The 24,973-nt window shown below is 36.7% G+C and overlaps 3 protein-coding genes across 4 annotated transcripts; 2 read left to right on the top strand and 1 right to left on the bottom strand.

Annotated features, from left to right (window-relative positions):
- Positions 1–8,136: 8,136 nt before the first annotated feature.
- Positions 8,137–19,211, bottom strand: LOC121796828. Its single transcript, XM_042195604.1, has 2 exons — positions 17,858–19,211; positions 8,137–8,720 (listed from the first exon to the last, which is right to left on the bottom strand). Exons 1-2 carry the CDS (start codon positions 19,209–19,211, stop codon positions 8,137–8,139), a joined length of 1,938 nt encoding a protein of 645 aa, XP_042051538.1.
- A 1,329-nt stretch (positions 19,212–20,540) lies between these two features.
- LOC121794680 lies at positions 20,541–21,834 on the top strand. 2 transcript variants are annotated; one of them, XM_042192958.1, is made up of 2 exons: positions 20,541–20,597; positions 20,883–21,834. In XM_042192958.1, the coding sequence occupies exons 1-2, from the start codon at positions 20,568–20,570 to the stop codon at positions 21,669–21,671; spliced, it is 819 nt and encodes a 272-aa protein (XP_042048892.1). In that variant the 5' UTR covers positions 20,541–20,567; the 3' UTR covers positions 21,672–21,834. The 2 variants fall into 2 exon arrangements, with proteins under 2 accessions (XP_042048892.1, XP_042048893.1); XM_042192959.1 differs by having other exon boundaries at positions 20,542–20,724.
- A 411-nt stretch (positions 21,835–22,245) lies between these two features.
- On the top strand, positions 22,246–24,526 carry LOC121793618. The gene is made up of 8 exons (XM_042191651.1): positions 22,246–22,417; positions 22,497–22,703; positions 22,775–22,868; positions 22,970–23,040; positions 23,122–23,166; positions 23,280–23,392; positions 23,849–23,939; positions 24,030–24,526. Exons 1-8 carry the CDS (start codon positions 22,306–22,308, stop codon positions 24,122–24,124), a joined length of 828 nt encoding a protein of 275 aa, XP_042047585.1. The 5' UTR covers positions 22,246–22,305; the 3' UTR covers positions 24,125–24,526.
- Positions 24,527–24,973: the final 447 nt, after the last annotated feature.

Here is a 24,973-nt window from a genome sequence, read left to right as displayed (position 1 = left end):
TAACTAATTTCCGGATTTTAAAATTTGTAGAGTATTATTTAACTAATTAAGTAATTTAGTTACATTGAAACTTTGACAATAGTTGTAATTTTAATAAATTCTTATTTTATTGACATAATTATGTTTTATAATATTTTAACAATCGAAGAAATATGAATCATAGTTTATTTTGTTTACGACTTATAGAAATATTCTTAAAATATTACTAAAGTGAATTTGTTTAAACAGATATCAGTTCAATATATTACCTCACTTAAAAGCTAAAATATAACTCCCTTTCGTACGCCATTAATTATCACAACAGATTTTAAGAAATGAAAATGAGTTGGTAGAATACGCCATTAATTATCACAAATTGAATTGACCCAGATTTTAAGAAAGGTAAGAGTAAAAAAACTTAATTGAAAATGAGTTGGTAGAATATACTAAAAGTAAAAAAAGCAAGTACGCTAAATATTAGCGGATGGACTAAAAATGAAACTAGTGACAATAGTAGATGAGGAAAGTGATAACCAAGCTATTTAATTTTGGGATATTGGCGCTTAATATCATGAAACTTTCAAAAAGTTGAGTTTTTCCCACGAACTTTGAAATTGGCAAATAATATCACGAATTTTATCCGAGTTTGTTATTTCCCACCAATGAAAAATTCCAGCAAATAATATCATGATATGGATTTTTTTTTGTAAATTATCGACAACCACTTCGAGAACTTGAAGTTTTTCAATCTTTGAGAACAGTTTTTCTTGAAGAACACCTTCCAAAATTGTTCTTCAATCTATTAATATAGCCGGATTTTTTCATTGGTAGGAAATAACAAACTCGGAATAAAGTTCGTGATATTATTTGTCAATTTCAAAATTTGTGGAAAAAATCCAACTTTTTTAAAGTTCTATGATATTAGGTGCCAATATCCCTTTAATGTTAGAGTAAAGGTCATTTTTTATCCTAAACATATGACGATTTTATGATTTTGGTCCAAAACATTATCTTTTGAATCATTGCATCCCGAACAAATGAAAACGGTCCGAATATGATCCAATTAACTCAATTTTGACTGAATTAACAATTTTAACTCAATAATGTATTCTACCTTTTTGGTCCTAAACATATTGCCTTTGTTCATCCACCATCACCATCCCCTTCATCCACAGAAAACGGCCTCAATTCACACATATTCGACCGTGGTGTAGTGGAAGCGCTGATATCATGAACAAGTGCACTCCCATTTCAGCATGATATGGCTCGATTTTATCCTCATCGTAGCTCTCCATTTCTACCACTCAATGCTCCCAATTTTATTTCCTCAAGAACTCCCTCGCCCTATCTCTCCAAATTTTACCCTCTAGCATCCAACATCATCTTCCCCCTTCACCCCCTGCCCCATACCCACCGCCGCTACTTCGTGCCGCCGACTTATCCCCCTAGTCTCCAACAAACCCAACCCGTCGCCAAATTCCACCAATTCATTCCACAAATGCCGCCACCACGTCCGATTTAGCGTATGCTCCACGACGACGACCTTCCGCCTTTGTAATTTCCTCTGCCGCCAAGATTGAGCTGCGCGTGAGAGCCGTAGAAAATGAAGTCAACGAGGTTGTAGGGGTGGGCTGCATACACGACGGTGGCGATGGTGGATGAACAAAGACAATATGTTTAGGACCAAAAAGGTAGAAAACATTATTGTGTTAAACTTTTAATCCAGTCAAAATGAAGTTAATTGGCATTGACGGTCAAATTTTTGACGGGGCTGTCCAAAATGGATCAAATCTGGACCGTTTCATTTGTTCGGGATGCAATAATTTTAAAAATAATATTTTGGACCAAAATCGTAAAATCGTCGTGTATTTAGGACCACAAATGACCTTTACTCTTAATTTTAATGATGACAAAACATATATTCACATTCAAAATGAAAGTAGTTAGTGGATTATGAAAGGTACAAAACTATCATTCATACATAGGAGATATAAGGGCATTGATATATAATCCCTTCGTATCATTCTAATTGACACGTTTTGTTTTTTGGAATGTCTCACTCTAAATGACACATTTTCTAAATGTAGAAATATTACTCTCTCTACTTTCTCACTCTATCTTTCTTTATTAACAAAACAACCCTATATAAAATCTCGTACTGATTAGTGGGATTGAGGGAGTATAAAAAAAAGTGGCATCCTCTTTAGATTTGGTTTGTGTATGTTATCTTCACATCCAGTGCACTAAATAAAGGCACTTCAGGTGCATCATCGCCAAATCTCAAGTGAAATTCTATATTGTCTGTCTAGTGTATTTAGAACCATTGCCGTAAAGTAGAAATGCCATGGTTTCTGAGGGAAAATTCTTGATTTGGCCGTCTTTGTAAAATCATGTCCCAAAATGGAATACCTTTTCTTTTAATTCTGCAAAGGGGTGTTCTGTGTTCTCAGAATGCGTATAACCCTTAAATCACACAAAACGGGACAAGAACTTCATTTGTGAATTCATTTTCAAAATTCCGTCCTTTTTTGGCCAATTGCTCTGGTAATCCCGACGCATCTCCAAACCAAGGTACATTCCGAGTTATAAATGACATAAGTTTTAATGCATTATTGGTAAAATATGAGTGTGATGAGAAATGGTGATGAAAGTAGTGTTATTGGATTGTGGGATTCACATTATTAGTTATTAAAACTTTCCTTATTTGAAATTGGTCTAATTTTGGCGGACGGCTTAAAAATGTAAAATTGTTCTATTTCTTGTGGAGTGAGAGATTACTAATTTTAGTTGTTAGTATACACGCAATTCATATGCTTTCGACATTTATAATGGCAACGCCTTCATCATATGAGGAGACTCCATTGTTTTGTGTTTCAGAAGATCTCAACTTACTATACATGTAACCACATCATATATCTGGAAGCATCATGATTGGGCATGAGCACGAGCCCATCCAATGCTGCAATTTGGGTGGAAAAATTTGGAGATTTTTTATACATGAGAAAGTGTTAGAACAAAAAAAGGAAAAAAATGGTAATATAAATACTATATTTGACAAAAGTGAAATAATTTAAATAAATTTCTGATTTTAAAAAGAGCGAACCTCAAAAATGGTATCTGATCTTTGTGCTTTGCACAAAAATGGTATTTGATCCGTCCGGCATTAGGAGTCCCGGTTGATTTGGATGCGGGTTTTAAGAAATGTTTGAGTGTATAATTAGAGTGTGTGATAATGGAATGTGAGACTCATTTGCATTATTAGTTGCTTTATTCTTTGAATGTGTTTTTACTTGTGTTTTTAGTGTTTTATTTTATAATATTTTTATTTCACTTTTTATGGAAATGTCTAACCGGTACTCCTAATGCCGGACAGATGAAAATGGTCAACCGGGACTCCTAATGCCGTACGGATGGAGTATCGTTTTTGATACTTTGGGAAAAAATAACTCCATGTACCAAACATGTGATTTTTGGGCCATGTGGGATATTTTTGAAAATTTAAATTAAGTGGTACTCCCTCCGTCCACCATTAAGAATACCATTTGAGTTCGACACAGATTTAAGAAATATAAAGAAAAGGGGGTAAGAAAAGATAGTGAAACGTGGAGCCCAATTTTATATACTTAGGCCATCCGCATCGCGTCTCGATGTTGTCTCTATCTCGTCTCGAAGAGACGAGACGGCATCGAGACAGCGATGCAGCCATCCATCTCGGCCTGGAGGGTGGGTTCGCGAGACGTCTCGTCACGCGCCAGCGCCACGTGGCGAGCGCTGGCGCTAGGTGTGACGCCCACTCGGCGGCCCGTGAGTGGACGTCGTCATGCTGACACAATAAATAATTTTTTTTAAATTTGATTTTAATTAAAATAAATAAATAAAAATTAAAAAAACGGTAATATTACCGTTCAACGATAATTTTTAATTTTTTATTCTATAAATACTCCTCTTTCATTCTCATTATACACACAAATACACATCTATTCTTCTCAATTCATCTCTCTTTTCTCTCTAATTTTCATCTCACCTCTCCAATTTTCATCTCAAAATGTCCGGCGACGGAAACTCTACCGGCTCCGGCGGCTATGACTTGAACACGTTTGGCGACTGGGGGCATGTACAATGTCTTGGGTGCTTCCGGTTACGGTTCGTCGACGCCGGCGGCGTACCAATCACCCTATTTTGATGTGGATGCATACTCTTGTCCCTCCGCCCCGAGGTATGGGAAACCACAGGGATTATCCCAAATTATGGAGGATTTTCCGGATGAACCCAATCCGGAAAGAGGACGAGGGGGTGGAAGCTCTGGGGGTTGCGCATTCGACGCAGTGGAGGAAGAGGAGGAGGCGGCCGAGGAGGATGAGGATGTAGGCCGTCATCCATACAGCCGCAACGACACGATGACTCTGTTCAACGCTTGGGTCAGCATCTCGTACGATCCCATCGTCGGGAATCAACAAACCCGCAAGTGTTTTTGGATAAAGGTCACTGACGCCTACAACGAGAGCAAGCCAAAGGGGTCCCACCGCCGCACCATAAAGATGCTCCGCAGTCATTTTGACCGAGTCGACAGAGATGTCAAAAAATTTTGCGGGATCTACAAGAATGAAGCAGCGAATTACCAAAGCGGAGCCAGTGGAGCCGACATTCTGAGAGCGGCTATGCGAGTATTTTTTGACGACAACAACAATGAATTCAAACATGTCGATGTTTGGGAGGCGGTCAAAGACGTTGAAAGGTGGGCTGGCGGTGTCCAGTCCAGCACGGGCTCGAGCTCGAAACGCACGAAGCACACGGCGGGTGGCCAATACTCGTCTAGTGAGGGCGGGTCAAGCAACGCCTCACAAGAGGTTGAGGGCACGACCACCGATGCAGAGGGGGGAGGGGCCGAGGCGAATCAAGCCAGGTGGGCTCGGTCTCGGGCTCGAACACCCTATTGTCCATGTACTTGACCGCCACGATGGCTAACACTTCCCGCATGACGCCTTCCCAATATCAAGCTCATCTTGCCGGAATTGAGTATATGGCAAGACAAATTGGTATTCCGCCTACAGGTGGCTTGAGTGCACCGCCACCACCTTCGGGGGATGATTTGCCGACGGGAGTAGTTTTTAAGTGTGTAATTTTTAATTTCTAGTATTTTAAATTATGTCTTTTTTATTTATTTTTTTAGATTTTAATTATGGGGTTTTTTTAATTATGTCTTTTTTATTTTTTTAGGATTTTAAATTATAATTTTATTTTATTTTATTTAATGAAGTGTGTTTTTATTAATTGAATTTGTTGAAAATAAAAATAAAAAATGAAATTGAATGAATAGTTAAGGGATGAGATGGTTAAGAGATGATTAAAAGATGGAGGGATGCAGATGCTGTCTCTTAGTTAAGAGATGAGGTGAAAAGTACAGTGGGGCCAATGAATAGTGAAGAGATGAGACAGTTAAGAGACGGATAAGAGACATGAATGCAGATGGCCTTATTAGTTTTATAATAGAATTTGAGTGGAATAAGTTAGTGGAAAGTGAGGTGTACCTACTAATCATTTATAGTAAAAGTGAACCGAGACTCCTTATGGCAGACGGACTAAAATGGTAAACTGGAACTCCTAATGGTGGACGAAGGGAGTACCAAACATGTGATTTTTTTTCTTCCTTTCTTCTTTCTTTTTTCTTCTTCAGTTTCTATTTCTTCTTCTTTCTATTTCTTCCATTTCTTCTTACATTTTTAGTGTGATATAATGAGCTTGAAATAATGAGGTACTCCCTCCGTTTCATAGTAATAGAGCCATTTTGTCATTTTGGTACGTTCCATAATAATAGAGTCATTTCCCTTTTTTAGTAAAGTCAACACATTTTTCCACACCAACTTTATTCTCTTTTACTTTTTTCTCTCTACCTTTTTCATTTTCCACTTTATTCTCCCTTGACTTAACTCACTTAACACAATTTTTCTTAGTCTCCATGCCGAAAAGAAACGCCTCCATATTAGTATGGAACGAAGGAAGCACCATGTTTTTTGAAGCTAAAGATTGTAACGAAACCTTTTTTCCCTATAAGACTAATCCACATTTTTCCATCCAATACCCACAACCCAAAATTTTCCCTGTTTCTTCTTCTAATCTAAGATAATTTCCGTCATAATTCTTCCAAAAAAGTCCAAACAACACAGATGTTACCCCTTCCTTCTTTTGTAAAAATGATGCAGCCGGACGGATACTGCGATCAGATCCGGCCAAGCCTCCACTGGAGCGTCGGCTTTGCCCATAGTAGCTCCATCCCCATTTCAGCTTCCTTCTTCTTCTTCTCCAACCACTCTTATTATTTCCTTCTCCTCTTTCACAACATAATAAAATTCAAGGAACAAGATAAATGGTTCTTGAGGAAAAACCCTAAAATTGAATTCCAAAATGAAAATATTTGTATATGATTGAGGATAGTGGAAATGAGCTGCCAACATAGGATATAGAAGAGAGAAGATGAATTAGGAAAGAGATAGAGAAATGAACTATGGAAGAAGAGAAAAACAAAATGAATTAGGGAAGAAGACGAGGAAAAAAGAGACAAGATTTTGATGATATCATTTTAGGTCATTTTTTCATACCCAAAAATGTATTTTACGGCACAAATCTGAAAATGCGTTTATTTGGAGGGTCTTTCGGGGGCAAAATTATGGCCAGCTACTAAAAATGTTACTTTTAGATACCAAAACAATATAAAAAAAGGACCAGGTAGCATTTTTGTGTAAAACACGATGATCAGCTCCATTTTTTAAGTTCACTGTTTTTTAAAAAAATACTTTCCAATAGCCATAAACATAGTCCACTCACATGGAGTTGAGTGTGCTTCACTAACCACGCCAGGAGACGCACGTGCGGGGCGTGGAGTAACAACCTGTGCTACCTCCCCAGCTCCCCCTTCACGTGAGTCTCGCTAGGATGGGGTGCATGCAATGGGTCCCCGCATCTCATCCCAGATCGCCAGCTCGCGTTGCGGATGCTCTTCAACATTATATACTCTTTTTGTCCCATTAAAAGTGGATTTTTAGATTGTCCCATTAAAAATAAATATTTTTAAAAATGGAAACAACATCGTCCTACTTTTTTTTCTCTTTCTTACTTTATTCACTTTACTTAACAAACAAAACACCGCTTCGTAAAATCTCATGCCGAAAACATATTTTACTACTCCCTCCGTCCCATGTTACTTGCACTTTTGCTTTTCGGCTCGTGACAAACTCCTTACACTATTTATAGTTTAGGTTAGAATTAATGCATTTAATTAATATGTTAGATTAAGTTAAGAGCTCATTTATTAAATGATGTCTCATTACACTTAAAACTCTAATTAAATTACACTAAAAAATCAATCTCAAATTTACGGCCTAAAATGAAAAGTGCGAGTAACATGATACGGATGAAGGATATAAATGGTAATAGAGTCCACTTTCTATTACCTTATTTAATTTAAAATAAAGTGAGACTTATATACTATAATTTAACCTTTTTTTCAATTACTTTTAAATATATTTCTTAAAGAGAAATGACAGTCCTATTTGTAATTGAATGAGTGAACCGCTGTGAACGGATAGAGTATAATCTAAAACAAGTGCAAAATTAAATTGATTAACTATTGAACGAAGAGAGCAACAGAAAATTACTCGATTGAACGGCCGGGCATATCCAGGCGGCGATTTCGTCGGTGCTCGTCGATTTTCACTCTTCTCTTTGAACTCCAAATACCTTCCATGTCAAGACTACAGGTTTTCAGTTTCCTCCTTCGATCACAATGTCTTCAATTTCTTGCTTGTTTCTCTTTTTCATTTTTACCGGGAAGTATGTTGCATGCATAACTATAGCCATATGATCACATGCATGCAACAATATCACAATGCGCATGCATGGTAAGGAGTTAGTTGAGAAGGTGATGACGTGGAGTTAGTTAAGAAGTTGCCAGCCAATGAGTTAGAACTATGACGTGTTACGACCAATAGTAGTGAAGCACGTGGATGTTAGTTACTTCTTTGAGGAGATTGAGCTAAGAAAACAGAGTATAAATAGTGTTGTTGCTCTTTCTTTTTCTTTGTCGATAAGATTGTTGTGTAATCGTGAGCTTAGGTCGTGGACCGAGAGTTCCCTTTGTTCTTGCTTTCTATCGTGTAATTCTCATTGTTCATTCAATAAAAACGTTCCTCTTTGATCATTCAAGTGTTGAAATCGCGTAATATCGCTGAGCTCGAGTGCCTGCGAGCTAAGATAGGGAAGTTGCGGGGAAAGGTCGTAACAATAGAACCAGGCTGCTCTTCCCAACTCATCTAATAGCTCTTCAATCACAGGAATAGGATACTTATCCTTAACAGTTATGGCATTCAAGGCTCTGTAGTCAACACACATTCTCCAAGATGAGTCCTTCTTCTTTACTAGCACAATAGAACTTGCAAAGGAGCTCTCACTGTGCCTGATGATTCTAGCTTTAAGCATCTCATCTATCATAGTTTCAATGATATCTTTTTGGTGTGCAGCATACTTATAAGGCCTCATATTAACTGCATCAGCACCTTCCTTTAAAATAATTTTGTGATCTTGCTTTCTTTGTAGAGGCAGTGTTCTAGGTTCCTCAAATATATCAGCAAATTCCTTAAGAATCAAATTAAGATTCGGCCAAATTTCCTCCACACTAATCTCATAGCAGAAGCCTGCATCCACTCCTACTGAGGGTATCCACTGATTCCATTTCCTCTCATTCACATCTTCATCATCAGGATTCAATATATGTAAAAAGTTTAACTGATCAGATTTTGGTAACCATCTTTCCCCTTGCAGCTTCACTTCCTCACCATTGATATTAAAAACCATGCCGAGATTATTAAAGTTCCACTTAATCTCACCCAAAGTGGACAACCATTCCCCTGCTGGGGTTTGATGCCCCTTGCACAGCGGAAGTCATGCATTCACAAATAAATCATACATATGGATCTATTTGACAGATTATGGGATCAATTTATCTCATGTTAAACAATCAATTGCATGCTAGAACACATATAATTCACAAATAAGGAATCAAAACCCTAGTTCATGAATTCCTACGGTTTAGGGTTACCGATATGATTCTCCAAAGAATCGACGATTGCTTGCGCCTTCTCCACGTGATGTTCTTCGTACTCAACCACGAATCTTCTAATCTGTATCCCGAACTCAGATAATGACCTTTGGGTGGGCAAAGCTTGTCAGAATCGAAAAGGGCTTGATTAGAAAGGAGACATAACTCTAGTTCTGTGAAGAACTGATTTTTTCGTCCACTCCCAGAGGGGAGCACGAAATTTTTGAGTTAATTATTATTAAATCTCCTTTCTAATCTCTTTTTATATAGAGTTATGATGGGCCAGATTAGGGATCCATGGAGGTTGGACTTGGGCCAAACCAGTTGGACTTTTACTAATTAAATTGAGCCCCAATTTAATACAAGTCCGACAGACTATTATTATCAGCCACTACAGTAAAATAATATTGACTGCCCGTCCAATCCCAAATTACGAGTAATCCGGGCTTTACCTCTTTAATTTATTATTTCCTGTGTTTAAGATATAAATATCCATTAATTAATTTAAGTCTGCTATTTGACTTTAATTAATTAATATCTTTTCCAAGAGTTGTCTAGTTCAAAATCTTTATTTATTATTCTGGAATAAATTCCAACCGGCCGGGTTTCTGAATAATAAAACCTTTTTCGAACACCTTTTGAGGATATTATCAAACTGGACTCACCCAGCACACGATTCATTGCAATAACAATACTAGCACCTCTAGACATAGATCACCACTACTCAAGATATCAGGATTCTTGGATTGCGAAAAATCCGCACCATTTGATAAATCAAAGTAGTGCATAATCAATATCGTATGCTCAATGTTATGTCAACAATGATTAAGAAATAACAATCACCGAGACCTCGTCTTTCAGTAAATAGCAAGAAAGACTTATCTCAACTGTTAGATCCTTCAGTGCTATACCACACCAGTGTCGTTTATTTCCTAAGGTAAGGAAACATGCGGACTGACACTGCAACCTTTCACGATAGGTAGCCAAAGCCTATCTAGGTTGTGAAATTCTATTTCTCATCTACAAAGAACTGACTGTGTCACCTTCTGTGAACGTCGTTCACGACCAGTCTACTATGTAGAAGAATTAGACTTATTTGCTTCTTATACATTTAAATGTTTGAGAAACATCTTATAAATGCATAAGCAAACACCAATGCAATAAAATTAATTCTTCTCGCCTTGGGTTAAAAGTGGATTGTAGAGTTCATTGTATACAAGCAATTCTATCCGTGCAACATGCTCGAAATATGCTTTTCAGTATACCAATCCTAACAATCTCCCACTTATACTCAAAATCATGCTTTCGAGTATACCCACTGCCAAAACTCTCCCACTTATACTCTAAGCAGGTCTCAGGCCATGATACATCGAACTACCGTACTTTTCACCTCATGTGTAAAACATGTCGCCATATAGGCATTTTGTGAAAAATTCTGCCTGGTTGTTCTCTGATGATATCTTGGAAACCATAACGTCTTGCTGCGCACTTAATCCTTAATTAATTTCATACTTCCTCTTCTCTATGTGATTGCTTAGCTTTATCAGATCGTGTTTCCCTCGAGTTAGACACATGGCTAGAGTAATCATAACAAAATATAATACTTATAGGCATTCTCGGAATCACGATCAAAGCTATTAGAAAGTTATTGAGATGAACAACTACCTTAGTAGTTTCCGATGAAACCACACTTGTAATTTTCATGATAGAGTCTATGATTTGATCAACACTCCTTCATGTCTCAGTATTCAACTCCTAAAGTGAACACATAGTCAGAGGATGACTCGATCACCGATCAATTATAAAATCGAGTCGATGTAACCTAAAGGACATAACATGAATGTCTGGTAAACTAGAGCATACCGTTTAGTCTTTTTCAAGTACTGTAGTATATTCTTTACCAATCCAATGTCCTTGGCCATGGTTAAAATGATATCATGCTTCTATGCCAACGACAAAGCTAATATCTAACTTAATACACATCATAGCATAATTGGAACTTCCAATTACGGAACTTGTCTCATTCCTCTTGATCTCATTCAGTGTCGTAAAACACTTACTAGAGACAAGATAATTCCATCTAGAAAAGTAAAACCTTTTCTTGGAATTTTCAATGCTAAAGTGTCTAAGTATTGTGTAGATGTAGGATTCTTTAAGAAACATAACATTCTTTTTCTAGCAATCTAATGACATAGATGCTTAGAATGTAACTAGATTATCTTAAATCCATCATCCTTAAACTGGGTAGACGACCAGTTTCCTACGCTAGATAACCCTCTTAGTTGTTTTTCAACTGTTATAGATGTCATCATCGTAGAGTACCAAGAATACCATATATAGTGCACTTTCAACTTTCTTGCCTTGTATTACATAACCATTAAGATGTTCCATGCAGATGATCTCCTCAAGACTTCTACTTAAAGAAAACTGTCTTGACAATCATAGTACATACATCCTAATTTATGTAGGCTACAATAGACAATATACAGATCGACTTAGGCAAAAATGGCAGGCGAGAATATAATTCTCTCTGGGTATAACCCTTTGCCATTATTCTAGCCTTTTGAGACCCATGCTTACACTTGCAGGTCCACTAGCTCCCACTGACTGAACTAGTCTGTGGGTAGTATTGCAAGTCTTGCAAACATTCTTGTCTATTTAAGATTGTTATTCAGAATCTATCATCTTATCAAGAATGATTATCTGAATAAGTCATTGCGTCCTTGTAGTTGCAGGGATTATGTTCAAGTTGGTCTAAGACTGAGTCTAAAGACTCTCTTAGGCCCATGAACTTATTATGTTCGCAAAGAACGCTCCCACTACGACACGACTCTTACAATCTTAGGTACAAACGTTGATTTTTTTTAGTGCATAAGTTTCTAATGGTATGATTTCTTGATTAAGATGGAAAATAGATATTCTCATTATCTTGAGAATTATCATGTTTGTTAGACTTGTAGTTCTCCTCATAATCTTCATCAAAGAATCTAGTATTCGTGGAAACAAACACATATCTTGCCGTGAAGATTATAGAACATGTACCTTTGCTATCATTTGGGACAACCTTAAAACATACCTCAGTACACAACTCCAATTACTTGGATACCTTTTCCAAAACATGTCTTGGAATAACTCCACACCTTGAGATGTGCTGGACTAAACTTACCTCTAGTCCACAACTCGTGTGTTGTAGAAGGTACTGATGTTATGGTAGTTTCTTTAAGGTATAACTCGTTATTTCCAACGTATCCCATCAATGATAAGGTGTTATTGAGTAAAACTGTTCACTTATCGAACTTGTCTTCGAGAGACTTCGATATCTTCTTATATGACTATCATATTCTTTAGAAGAATGCTTGGAGTAGTCAACTAGGATTTAACTCCCACTACTGATCTTAACTCATTTGCTCGTCTCCTATGGTGCAAACCATTGAGACTTACTAGTCTTTCTATGTTGCATCTCTATAAGTATTCTGAATCCCTTAAACCACCAAATGATTCTAACTTGTAGTGCATCAACCAGACTTACTTGACCTTCAAGCTATTCAACAAACAAGTTGTTAAAATCTCGATAGTCACTTGAGTTAGACATAATCAGTTTGAACAATTACTAAGTATTTTCTTGGCCTTATGTTTAAGTACCATAAATACTTTATCATTCATTGTTTAAGAAGTTGAACTGTCGTGTTAAGCTCAATCTTTTTGCAATTATATTGTTTAGATACTATGATGTATAATTTATTTTTCTATGGTACTATGATAGATATTCGATCCACATTTCTCAATAATGCAAGCATTATAAAATGAAATTGAACATCGTAGAATCATAAATGAGTTTAGAAACTGAATATAAATTCATTCTAAACAAGACTGTACCAATAAAACTAAATCTCTAACATCAAAACAAAACAATAAAGTGAGCATAAATAAATAGCTCCCAGTGCAACAACTGCCCAACTGGATGTAGATTTCTCCTTTAGAAGTTGCATTGTTATCTAAGCCATTGTCCTTCTATATAAGAGGTCAATCCGACTTACAATGCATCTTCTCTTTGCCTTTTCACCAAATATTTCTTGCATTTCTTGCTTTCATTGATGACAATTCAGCTCTTCCCTCTTTCCATTGCTAGTCTTCTGTTCGATTGAACTAAGACATAGGAAAGATGCAGCCTTAATGAATTCGTCAACTATCATGTTATCTTCCTCCAAAAGTAATAAAGTGAGTACAATGTCGAAGGTTTCCAACTTTTCAGTAACAACCTTCAAATAATCACTTCCTATTACATTTGGCGATGAACTGAGTTAACTGAATCAGAAGATTCATCAAAACATTCTATCTCTTTTGGATGTTCCAATAGAATCTGGACAACGTCCTCATTGGATATCCCTTTATCATCGGTATAAACCAAGACGTGTGTTACTACTTAAAAGAAAGTAGTTTGACCTTCTATCTCAAAGAACTTGTCAAGTACATGCATGAAATGCATTCTTGGATTTTCTTTATAGAATTTTGTCGAGGAAATGGAGGACATGAACTGGTGAGTACAAACTTTAAGTTTTAAGCAATGAGAATCTTATCCATTTAATATTTCCAGTCTACATAATTTTGGCCTTCGAGTTTGATTTCTTTAAGGTTCGCAGACATTATTAAGAATTTGACTGAGAAGAAATAAAACTATTTATCACATACTATGCTTAATACATAATCGCAAACAACCACAAAACAATTTATGTATCTCGCAACCGTGAAAACCAAAATAAGTACGCCTCTAGGGAGGTCATACAAATTCGGATTCCAACAATTTCCTGGTCACAATACCGACGAATAGTCCAGAGACCACTACGGTGGCATGGCCGCCAAATATTGCCTAAGCTTTTACCATAAATATTTGCATCTTGGAATTTCGTTTCTGTTTTGATACTCCTTCTAGGGAAGGTCGTACGCCACTAACAAAATTCCATAGCTATCTTATAAATATGTTTTAAACATATGAACTTGCAATTTCACAGGATTATGGCTCCCACTAGGGTGGGTCGCGATAATATTAGAAACATGCTTCTAGTTTAAACAATTTACTATTAAGAAGTCTAATCTTATGAACTTGCTATTTCGTAGGATTATTGCTCCCACTAAGGTGGGTCGCGATAATATTAGAAACTGCTTCATAAATAGACCAATTTATGGAGACCATATCCAACACATTGTTGTAATTATCGCTTAGTCATTTTAAACATGGTTTTTGCATAATTATCACACAAGCAGACAAGGCAGATAATCCACTTAAAACAGATTAACCCCAAATAAATAGATAAATCCATTTAATTCATGGTGATTAATCACACTGGATAATTATTGAAATTATTTAATAAATCTAGGGAGATTTAAATAAATAATTAATTCCTTATCTTATCCAAAATAGGATTTTCGAATTTGATACGATTTATTTGGATAATGACTATCCAAATTAATTTAGGATTTATCTAGATAGAAGGAAATCTATCTAAATCCTCTTAGGATTATTCTAGATTTTACAGGGATAAAATCAAATCCTAAAATTCAAGATAAGACTGACCTTGGATTATCATTATCTAAATCATACTAGGATATTTTCAAGATAGAAACAAATCTATCCAAATCCATAAGTTAAAGATAAAATCCAATCACTCCAAGATTTAAGAAAATCTTAGATTATTTAGAATAAGAAACTAGAATATATCATATCTATTAGGATTTATTCTAGATAAAATTAATTTTATCAAAATCCAATTAGATTAGGATTATCTTGTATTATCTTTATCCAAATTTATCTAGGATATTTTCTAAATAGAAATAAATCTATTTATATCCATAAAATTAGGATAAACTAGAATTAATATTAATTAATTCAACTAGGATTTAACTACATAAAACTAAATCTATCTTAAATCCAAAAGATAATTATAATACTGGATTAACAATTATCTAAATCTTCTTAGATATATTCTAGATAGATGTAAATCTATCAATATCTATAAGATAGAGATACATTTAATTATCTAAATCTACTAGGATATTTTCTAAATAGAATTAATTCTATAAATATCCACAAGATAAAGATAAACATGGATTTTAATTATCCAAATCTACTAAGATATATTCTAGATAGATATAGATTTATCAATATCTACAAGATATGGATAAACTTAATTAATATTTATCTTAGTCAATCAAGGATTCAACAAGATAGAATAAAATCTATCTAAATCCATATGACAGAAATAAATTTAATTATTCATCCAAATTTATCTAGGATTTCTCTAGATATAATTAAATATATCTAAATCCATAAAATAAGGATAAAATCCAAATTTAATTAATTATTTATCTAGTCTATCTAGGATTTATTTACATAGAATTAAATCCTACGTAAATCCATAAGATAAAATAAAATTAATTAGTATTATCTGAATTTATCTAGGATTCATCTAGATAGAATTTAATCTTTCTAAATCCATAAAATAAAGATAAATTTCCAATTAATCCATAATTTAATTAAAAATTAAATTTTAGACCATCCAATTAAATTGATATATTCAAAACTTATTCTAAATTATATCCTGAATTATTTCCAAAATTAGGGTTAGGAAACTATAATTCAATTTTGGAAAGTCTTCATAGGGAAAAACCCTAATTCAGCGTTGTTGTACTCCCACTGAACCGCAGCCACCTCTTGCTGCCCGCAACTCTACCGTAACTGCATCTTGGACAGCGCTCGCATCCCCGGAGTTTGGACTGCCGCTGCTGCGTTGTCACTGCAGTTGCTGCCTGATTACCGCTGCTACGTCGTCGTCGTCTCTGCAGCCACCGGCGCTGCTATACGGAATAGCCCAGCTCTCGCCTCCGGCGCTGCTGCTGCGACGGCGGCTTCGCAGCGGCTGCTGCGCCGTTGTTTCCCCAACGCTGTCCATCTCGAGTCTGGGAAACTGCCCACGCAGGGCTCCCACTCAAAGCGACGAACGAGCGGTGATGTTTAATTCAAAATCACGTACAAGGTACGAATTGAAAATATAACCAAGGAATGTAATCATTACTCAATGAGATTTCATGTATATAATCATTGCCAACATCATGAAAGCAAATATAACAAGTATCTCAACATTCACGTAGGAATTGATTACATACGAGGCGAGAATTAATGCTCCACGCAGCCCTTTCCCTAGGCGTCGAGGATTTGTTCATTCGTACAATTATGTAAATAAAAGAAGTAACGAACAACAACATGCATTCAAGCAATTCACATAACATGAAATTAATCCACATAATCAGAGCCAAAAAATTGGCTCTGATACCAATTGCTGGGGTTTGATGCCCCTTGCACAGCGGAAGTCATGCATTCACAAATAAATCATACATATGGATCTATTTGACAGATTATGAGATCAATTTATCTCATGTTAAACAATCAATTGCATGCTAGAACACATATAATTCACAAATAAGGAATCGAAACCCTAGTTCATGAATTCCTACGGTTTAGGGTTACCGATATGATTCTCCAAAGAATCGACGATTGCTTGCGCCTTCTCCACGTGATGTTCTTCGTACTCAACCACGAATCTTCTAATCTGTATCCCGAACTCAGATAATGACCTTTGGGTGGGCAAAGCTTGTCAGAATCGAAAATGGCTTGATTAGAAAGGAGACAGAACTCTAGTTCTGTGAAGAACTGATTTTTTCGTCCACTCCCAGAGGGGAGAACGAAATTTTTGAGTTAATTATTATTAAATCTCCTTTCTAATCTCTTTTTATATAGAGTTATGATGGGCCAGATTAGGGATCCATGGAGGTTGGACTTGGGCCAAACCCGTTGGACTTTTACTAATTAAATTGAGCCCTAATTTAATACAAGTCCGACAGACTATTATTATCAGCCACTACAGTAAAATAATATTGACTGCACGTCCAATCCCAAATTACGAGTAATCCGGGCTTTACCTCTTTAATTTATTATTTCCTGTGTTTAAGATATAAATATCCATTAATTAATTTAAGTCTGCTATTTGACTTTAATTAATTAATATCTTTTCCAAGAGTTGTCTAGTTCAAAATCTTTATTTATTATTCTGGAATAAATTCCAACCGGCCGGGTTTCTGAATAATAAAACCTTTTTCGAACACCTTTTGAGGATATTATCAAACTGGACTCACCCAGCACACGATTCATTGCAATAACAATACTAGCACCTCTAGACATAGATCACCACTACTCAAGATATCAGGATTCTTGGATTGCGAAAAATCCGCACCATTTGATAAATCAAAGTAGTGCATAATCAATATCGTATGCTCAATGTTATGCCAACAATGATTAAGAAATAACAATCACTGAGACCTCGTCTTTCAGTAAATAGCAAGAAAGACTTATCTCAACTGTTAGATCCTTCAGTGCTATACCACACCAGTGTCGTTTATTTCCTAAGGTAAGGAAACATGCGGACTGACACTGCAACCTTTCACGATAGGTAGCCAAAGCCTATCTAGGTTGTGAAATTCTATTTCTCATCTACAAAGAACTGACTGTGTCACCTTCTGTGAACGTCGTTCACGACCAGTCTACTATGTAGAAGAATTAGACTTATTTGCTTCTTATACATTTAAATGTTTGAGAAACATCTTATAAATGCATAAGCAAACACCAATGCAATAAAATTAATTCTTCTCGCCTTGGGTTAAAAGTGGATTGTAGAGCTTATTGTATACAAGCAATTCTATCCGTGCAACATGCTCGAAATATGCTTTTCAGTATACCAATCCTAACATCCCCACCTAGTATGAGATCATATGTTTCTAGAGTTATGAGATAAACTTCCCCTTGGAATTTTGATCCCTGCATCTCCCACTGCAATCTACTACACTTCTGATTGCACTGTAGGATCTGCCCATTAGCTACTTCCACAGCTCTTGAATTAACGGGAAGCAACTGGCAATTAAGCTTTTGTGCCACCCTAGCACTTAAAAAATTATGAGTGCTTCCAGTGTCTATCAATATTCTTAAGACTTTCTTTTGACATTTTCCTCGAATCCTCATAACTTGAGGTCCATCTTTTCCCCACACAGCATGTAAGGAGAGTTGCAGCTCAGACTTCTCCTCTGTCTCTTCTTCATCACTTTCCTCTTCTGCCTTCTCCTCTGCCTCTCCTACTTCAAGCAGCTGCACCACATACGATTTCCTTTTGCTGCACTGATGATTTGGAGTAAACTTCTCAGTGCACCAAAAGCATTCTTTTCTTGCTCTCTTCTCATCCATTTCTTTAGGAGTTAAGTTTGCACTAGCTCTAACTCCTCCATACTTATTACCATCCTTATTACCTCCACTCCAATTACTCAAGGTTCCAACCTTATTAGTAGCAGTCACAGACATAGGTTTACTATTGGAGTAGTAGCTACTGCTCGACTGAACTTGGCTCTGATTCATCTTAGTCTTAACATCTAAAGCTCTTACAGTCAGCTCTTGTAGTTTAGCTAGAGAGTAAGCTTCAGATAATGCCTTAGGTCTAAACATACGCACAGGCATTTGTAGCTCATCAATTAATCCAGATAAAAAGAAGCTCAAGGCTTGATCCTCTCTAATTCCAGCTCTAGGATATAATTCATCAAAAGTATCCATGTAATCTTGTAGCGTACCTTTTTGTTTGAGGTTCCTGAGATCAGCCAATGGATCTTCATATGCGTGAGCACCAAAGCGAGCAGCCAAGGAGGAGCTATAGCACGACCAATCCGCATACGCCATATCTCCATGTAAGCTCTCAAAACCTCGATGCCACTGTAATGCCTTTCCTTCTAGGTGGATTGCAGCCACCCTAACCTTCTCTTCCTCTGGTACTTTAGCTACTTGGAAGAAATACTCAGCTTGCATCATCCATCCTTCATAGCCGTCACCGTCAAACTTTGGAAATTCATAGCGCTTAGATCTTCCCCAATCGGTTCCATTTTCATACCGATTAGCTCTATTACTACCTTCACCAGTCTCCATTTCCTTATTCCTTTGATTCTGCAAATTAAGTGCAGCAATAGATTGCGAGAGCTGCATCATTTCAATCTTATGTTCTTCTCGCATCTCCTGCATTTTCTGCTCCATTGCCTCCATCATTTTCTTCTCCATTTCTGCGCCTCGAGTCACCGTTCCAACGTCCGGAGATCGATTGCTCTGATACCAATTGTTACGACCTTTCCCCGCAACATCCCTATCTTAGCTCGCAGGCACTCGAGCTCAGCGATATTACGCGATTTCAACACTTGAATGATCAAAGAGGAACGTTTTTATTGAATGAACAATGAGAATTACACGATAGAAAGCAAGAACAAAGGGAACTCTCGGTCCACGACCTAAGCTCACGATTACACAACAATCTTATCGACAAAGAAAAAGAAAGAGCAACAACACTATTTATACTCTGTTTTCTTAGCTCAATCTCCTCAAAGAAGTAACTAACATCCACGTGCTTCACTACTATTGGTCGTAACACGTCATAGTTCTAACTCATTGGCTGGCAACTTCTTAACTAACTCCACGTCATCACCTTCTCAACTAACTCCTTACCATGCATGCGCATTGTGATATTGTTGCATGCATGTGATCATATGGCTATAGTTATGCATGCAACAAAGTATGTAATCCTCGAGTTTAGATTGATTTAGGATTTTGTTCATCGCTGAGTGGGCTTCAACTAGCAGAGAACTGGTAATGGATTACAAATTTTAAACCTCCAACTTGTTTTCCCCAATTGCTAGGACTATGGTGATGAATTGTGGTAGCTATATTCCACAAATCTTTGCGAGAGAAGCTCTTAGTTGTTAGTTGATAAATCGATCACGTAATTCAAAAACTCCTTTTCATGATTCATGTCATTACGGAAAGTTTTGAAAGTCGATATGCAGATTGTTGGCTGTTTTCATTTGATTTAGATAACTATTTTGAACTGAAAGATAATCAAGTAAATCTCGTATTTCAAATGATTCTAGTTTCTGGTGATATTTAAATGTGTTGAGTGATTTCGAGATGAAAAGCAAGTTGATAATGGATTGGCATTGAAAATGTTAAATGAGTATGTTAGATATCAGGTACACTTAATTCTCCAACATGTGATAGAAGGAAAGAGCATATCACTTAACACTGTGTCAAATGGTTAGTAATAGTGATGGCCTGAATCTATGAAGGATCCAACAAATATGAAAGATTCAAGGAAGTGAAAATCTCAATTATGATTGTGTAGACTTGGCTGGAAGAGTGCTATATTTGTCAACTTTTCCACCAACATTTAAAAAACAAAGTTTAAGGGTATCTTTCTCTTGTTAAAATATTCATTTGAAAGCGAAACTGTCAACCAAAAGAATATTGGAACAGTCTCTATAATGTCATTTTTGTGGGGTAAAATGGAAAATGCTCATACGATTTTCCCTTTTTCCTTTATAGTGTTGTATGTCTGCTTGCTTATGGATTCCACTGAGGTTGCGAGCTATGCAATTCTATGATGGGAACATGAATCTTGTATGTGCAGATTGTGCTTTCTGCTCTCCCTTTTCTTCCCTTCTCATCTCTTGGATGAATTGATTTCCCTCTTCTTTCATTCAGATGACAATATAGAGATGCTTACATGTCTCTTTTCTATTTAGCAGTTAATCTCTCTTTCTTTTACTTACAATTGTTTTTAGTTTAAGTTATCAACTTTGTGGTATCTTGTATTCCTCTTATATCGAATACCATATATAGTCTGATTGTGTGATGTTGCAAATTGCTAAATCCTCTTTCTTAAAAGTTAGATTTTGTTTTCAGGCATTGATTTATGCAGATATACAACTAATGGTAAAGCCAAAACAAAGACAGATCCATCGTAAGAAGCATCAAAATCAATGTTTCCTCTACGCTGATCCACCTGATGACGGAGATTGGATGGTGGCCAAGAAGCAGAAAATAACAATTATAATCCCTCCTATGCCTAATAAGAAGCACTCAGAAATGCCCACTGTAGAAGATGGCCAGCTACAAGAAAAGCCAAGAAGCATCACTAACTCCAAGTCACCAAGAAACACCACCAACTCCCAGTTGCACTGCTCGTTAGCAAACACTGCGAAGCTATCAGTTCATGAACTGGATAAATCCAGGTCATCTGAAGAACAGGCTGTTCAACCTCAACCTCCTCTAGAAGTGCCCAATGTAAATTTCGAAAAGCCACCAAGTTCATCCCATCAGAGAACCACCTCAGACAATTCTCCACTTTGTGGTCATAGGGAGGGGAATGACATTAGTCCGTGGAGCATCCCGAGATCTAGGCAGGGAATGAAGATATTTGCTGATAGCACCTCATTTCTAAATCAAAGGATGAGAGCATCGCATCTAGAGAAAAAGCTCAGGAAGGCAGGAGGATTGGAGAATTGGCTCGATTCTCTTGGCCTTGCACGATTCATCAAGGTTTTCCAGATGAGAAGGGTTGGCAAATTTCAGCTGGCAAATCTTACTATGCAGAAGCTCAAAGACATGGGCGCGGATGCCGTTGGCCCGAGGAGAAAGCTGATGCATGCCGTTGATTGCCTCTGTGAACCCCATTGTTTCCAGCACATCTGAATGTTGCATCATCTTCTTTGAATTTTACTGGGTTAAATGTTTGGGGAATTTTGTAAAAACTTTACCCTTTTTTTAGCTTTACATCCGTCTATATGTTGGTGTCCCATTTACCAGTAGATTACTATGTAAAAGTCTTATAATTCCTGTTATCCAATAAATCTTAGTATGATTCTCCTATTCTTTCCAAATCCAAGTTTTTATTTGTTTGTGTTTTTTGTTAAAGAAGATCAACCTTGGTTTCATGTCTATCTTACGATAACTCGAATCCCTTATCGATTATTGGTTGAAGGAGAAACGGCAAATCAATTAAGTAGTGCTTCAACGCCTTATCCAAATCTAAATCTAAATCCATCCTATGATAAATCCTCAATTTATTGTTGGAGGGTGAGGTAAAACGCAAATAAAAAATAAAATAAAATAAAATAAAATAAAATAAAATGAAAATAGAAAAACTGATATAAATATGATTAATGTTGCGGGTGGACTGGAAAGTGGAACCTACGACTTTCTGCCTCTATCGACTGAGCTACAGGCGCTATTTATTTAATATTATAACATATTTAATTAGGTAAATTCAAATACGTGAGTGAGAGAGAGAGAGGGGAGAGAGAGGGAGAGAGAGAGAGAAGAGAAGATGGAAGAATCAGTCGGAAAATTGTGCACAACGCTGGCGAAATTCTGCAACCATCTCCAAACTAGCTGCGCCGCACTCAAAGAGTCCGTCGACCGCCGCCCGATCCCCCTCGGTACTCACTCACTAACTAACCACTCACCGCACAATCTGCTCCCATCCAGTTTAACGCTAATTCATCCTTTAATTCTTAGATTCCGCTTCAACAACCTTCATCCAAAGCGTTAATCGGAGAGTTTCCGCCGCCGGATATGACCTCAACATTCTGGAATCCATGTCATTCGCCACGGTGTCGTTCGAGGAGCTCTTAGGGCACTGCAATGAGGTCTTGAAGAAGAATCGAAATGGCATTTCTGACCTCCAGGATCACCTCTGTTCCTCCTCCAACTACATTGCCCCACGTTCGTCTCCATCACTTTTCCGATTCTTCTGTTTTTTTTCTAAATTAATTATATTTCAATTGGTGTATTAGTTGATTTTGATGAAGAAGCTGTGGTGGATGACACCTTTTCGTCTGAAAGCGGTGATGAATTGAGGAGGAGCGATGATGTGGAAGACGACCCCTTGTATCCTCTGATTTGATTGTACAATTTCAGTAGCATGTAATTTCTTTGATTTGTCAGATTCTGTGGTATTTTTCCTTTTTCTTCCTTAACATATAATGTAGGCTTGATGATTCAATGAGTTTGAAGAAATTTGGGATCTCAGATAGTAGCCTTGCAGCAATAGCATCTCAAGGTGAGGGATTGTGCTTGAGAAATATCATGGCCACTATTACACTTTCTAAGCACTAATTTTTGTTTTGTGTATGTGGTGAAGCTCACACTAAAGTTGAGATGTATGAATCTGAATTTGAGATAGAAGGTTAGCAAGTTTACTATCTACCAATTTTATTCCTTTCTTTCTTTCCTTCCATGTAGTACATCTAGTTGAAGCTTTGATACAAATGATATGCTACTTGTTTATAATGAATTTAGAAGAAAGGACAGATCAGCTGAAGCAATGTGAAGATTCTAAGCTTTCCCTGAATGTGTCTAGAGATGATTATGAAAGCCTTCCTAAAATCATGAAAGGCTTGGCATCATGGGAGGTACAACATTCGTCTTTTGTTCAGTCTTTAACATTAAATACAAGAATCTTGCAGAGTCTTGTTAGGGCAGTGAGCGTTAGAGAATGGTTTATTAGATGTATCATAACACTCGGATCCTTTGTGCCACTCCACTTGAAGTAATTCTAGACACTGTTCAACATATATTTTCACTTCACCATACATCTTCACTTTGACTGAAGCTACTTAGCGGTATATAGAGCATTCTCTTACAAGAACAAGATCAAGCAGTCATGCATATTATGATTTGTAACGTGATAGTATTGGTTGGTGAGACTCCATTAGATCTCTATCAAATTCCATTTGTCATTTTAAGGAATCCTAGAATCAGATGCATATGTCCTTGGACTTGACTTTGTAGTTGCCACATGTTACTTGTCTTTCCCCTTCATTCCATAAAGTAGAGAGAGACTGAAGTGTGAAGTGTAAGTTATGCAGGATCTCCAAATTGCGGTTGATAAAATGAAATCATGGTTGGGATCAAAGGCCGAAAGTTTTCAGCAAGATGAAATAGAATTGATGGGACTAGGTATGTGGTTCCATATCTTGTAGTTTTAACATTTGCTTCTCCTCGCACCAAAAATTATGGGTGGCTCTTACATTATATATTTATGGGCAGGCTACAAAGCAAGATCTTATGTGCTGCTGCTCTTAAGAATGAATAGGGTGCGCATTGAGACCAATGAAGGTGTAATCTCATACAGGATCTTGTAACTAAGCCGTTTGCAATTGCTCTTTCCTAGCTCGGGAATGCTGTTTCATTTCATTATTTTGAAGGGGAAGTAGTTGAAATCCCAAGGGCATTGTCATTCCAAACTTGTAGCACGGACCCAAGGTCATTTTGGTAAATTTCCCTTCTGAATCTAGTAAACTTGCATCTGCCATATGAATGGGTAATACGCAACTCATATAGAATGTTTCACGTTAGTTTTAAATTGGTAGTACAAAACGTTTGAAGTTAACATAAATCATAGGAATAGTGCAAAAAGTTTTGTTCATACTTCATTTTAGTACATTCCGTCACTTTTGTTCATAAGCCGTTAACTCTATCTATGTGGAGCACAAAATATTTTGTCATTATTTTATGTTGGTATAAAAAGTCCTATCATTATTTTATATTGGTACAAAAAAATGTACTATCATTTTTAATGTTTTGTATGTCACATAGGTAATGAGTTAGAGCATCCACAACCGTGCTCTTGCCAGCGGCACTGTTGTAGGCCCGGGCGGTACTATTCATGCCTGCTCTCTGGCAAGAGCACAACACCCACAACTGTACTCTTCCGCAAGGACGAGCACAATTAATTTAATATTCAATTAAACATAAACATTTTCATAATACTAAAATTCATTAAAAAAACATAAATAATATTACAAATGACAAATAAAATAAAAAATGACATAATTAAAATCTTAAAAATTAAAAATTACATAATTAAAATACTAAAAATTAAAAAAATCACTACTCGTTGCTGAATTTCGCCCACATGTGTTTGATTAGGTTTTCTTGTAGCTGAATGTGGGTTCGGGTATCGCGCATTGTGTGCCTTGTCTCGATCCTCT

The sequence above is a fragment of the Salvia splendens genome, chromosome 3 (genome assembly GCF_004379255.2).
Source record: "Salvia splendens isolate huo1 chromosome 3, SspV2, whole genome shotgun sequence".
Classification (NCBI taxonomy): domain Eukaryota; kingdom Viridiplantae; phylum Streptophyta; class Magnoliopsida; order Lamiales; family Lamiaceae; genus Salvia; species Salvia splendens.
This window is presented reverse-complemented; position numbering and strand designations above follow the sequence as displayed.

What these genes read in the sequence shown, in the direction of transcription:
- LOC121793618 (XM_042191651.1), top strand. Translation starts at nt 22,306, where the DNA reads ATGGAAGAATCAGTCGGAAAATTGTGCACAACGCTGGCGAAATTCTGC. An exon ending in CTCCAACTACATTGCCCCAC is followed by an intron (nt 22,704 to 22,774) that starts GTTCGTCTCCAT and finishes TTGGTGTATTAG; the next exon opens with TTGATTTTGATGAAGAAGCT. An exon ending in GATGTGGAAGACGACCCCTT is followed by an intron (nt 22,869 to 22,969) that starts GTATCCTCTGAT and finishes CATATAATGTAG; the next exon opens with GCTTGATGATTCAATGAGTT.
- LOC121794680 (XM_042192958.1), top strand. Translation starts at nt 20,568, where the DNA reads ATGCAATTCTATGATGGGAACATGAATCTT. An exon ending in ATGATGGGAACATGAATCTT is followed by an intron (nt 20,598 to 20,882) that starts GTATGTGCAGAT and finishes TTTTGTTTTCAG; the next exon opens with GCATTGATTTATGCAGATAT.
- LOC121796828 (XM_042195604.1), bottom strand. Translation starts at nt 19,211, where the DNA reads ATGGAGAAGAAAATGATGGAGGCAATGGAGCAGAAAATGCAGGAGATG. An exon ending in AGGTGGGGATGTTAGGATTG is followed by an intron (nt 8,721 to 17,857) that starts GTATACTGAAAA and finishes CTGATGATGAAG; the next exon opens with ATGTGAATGAGAGGAAATGG.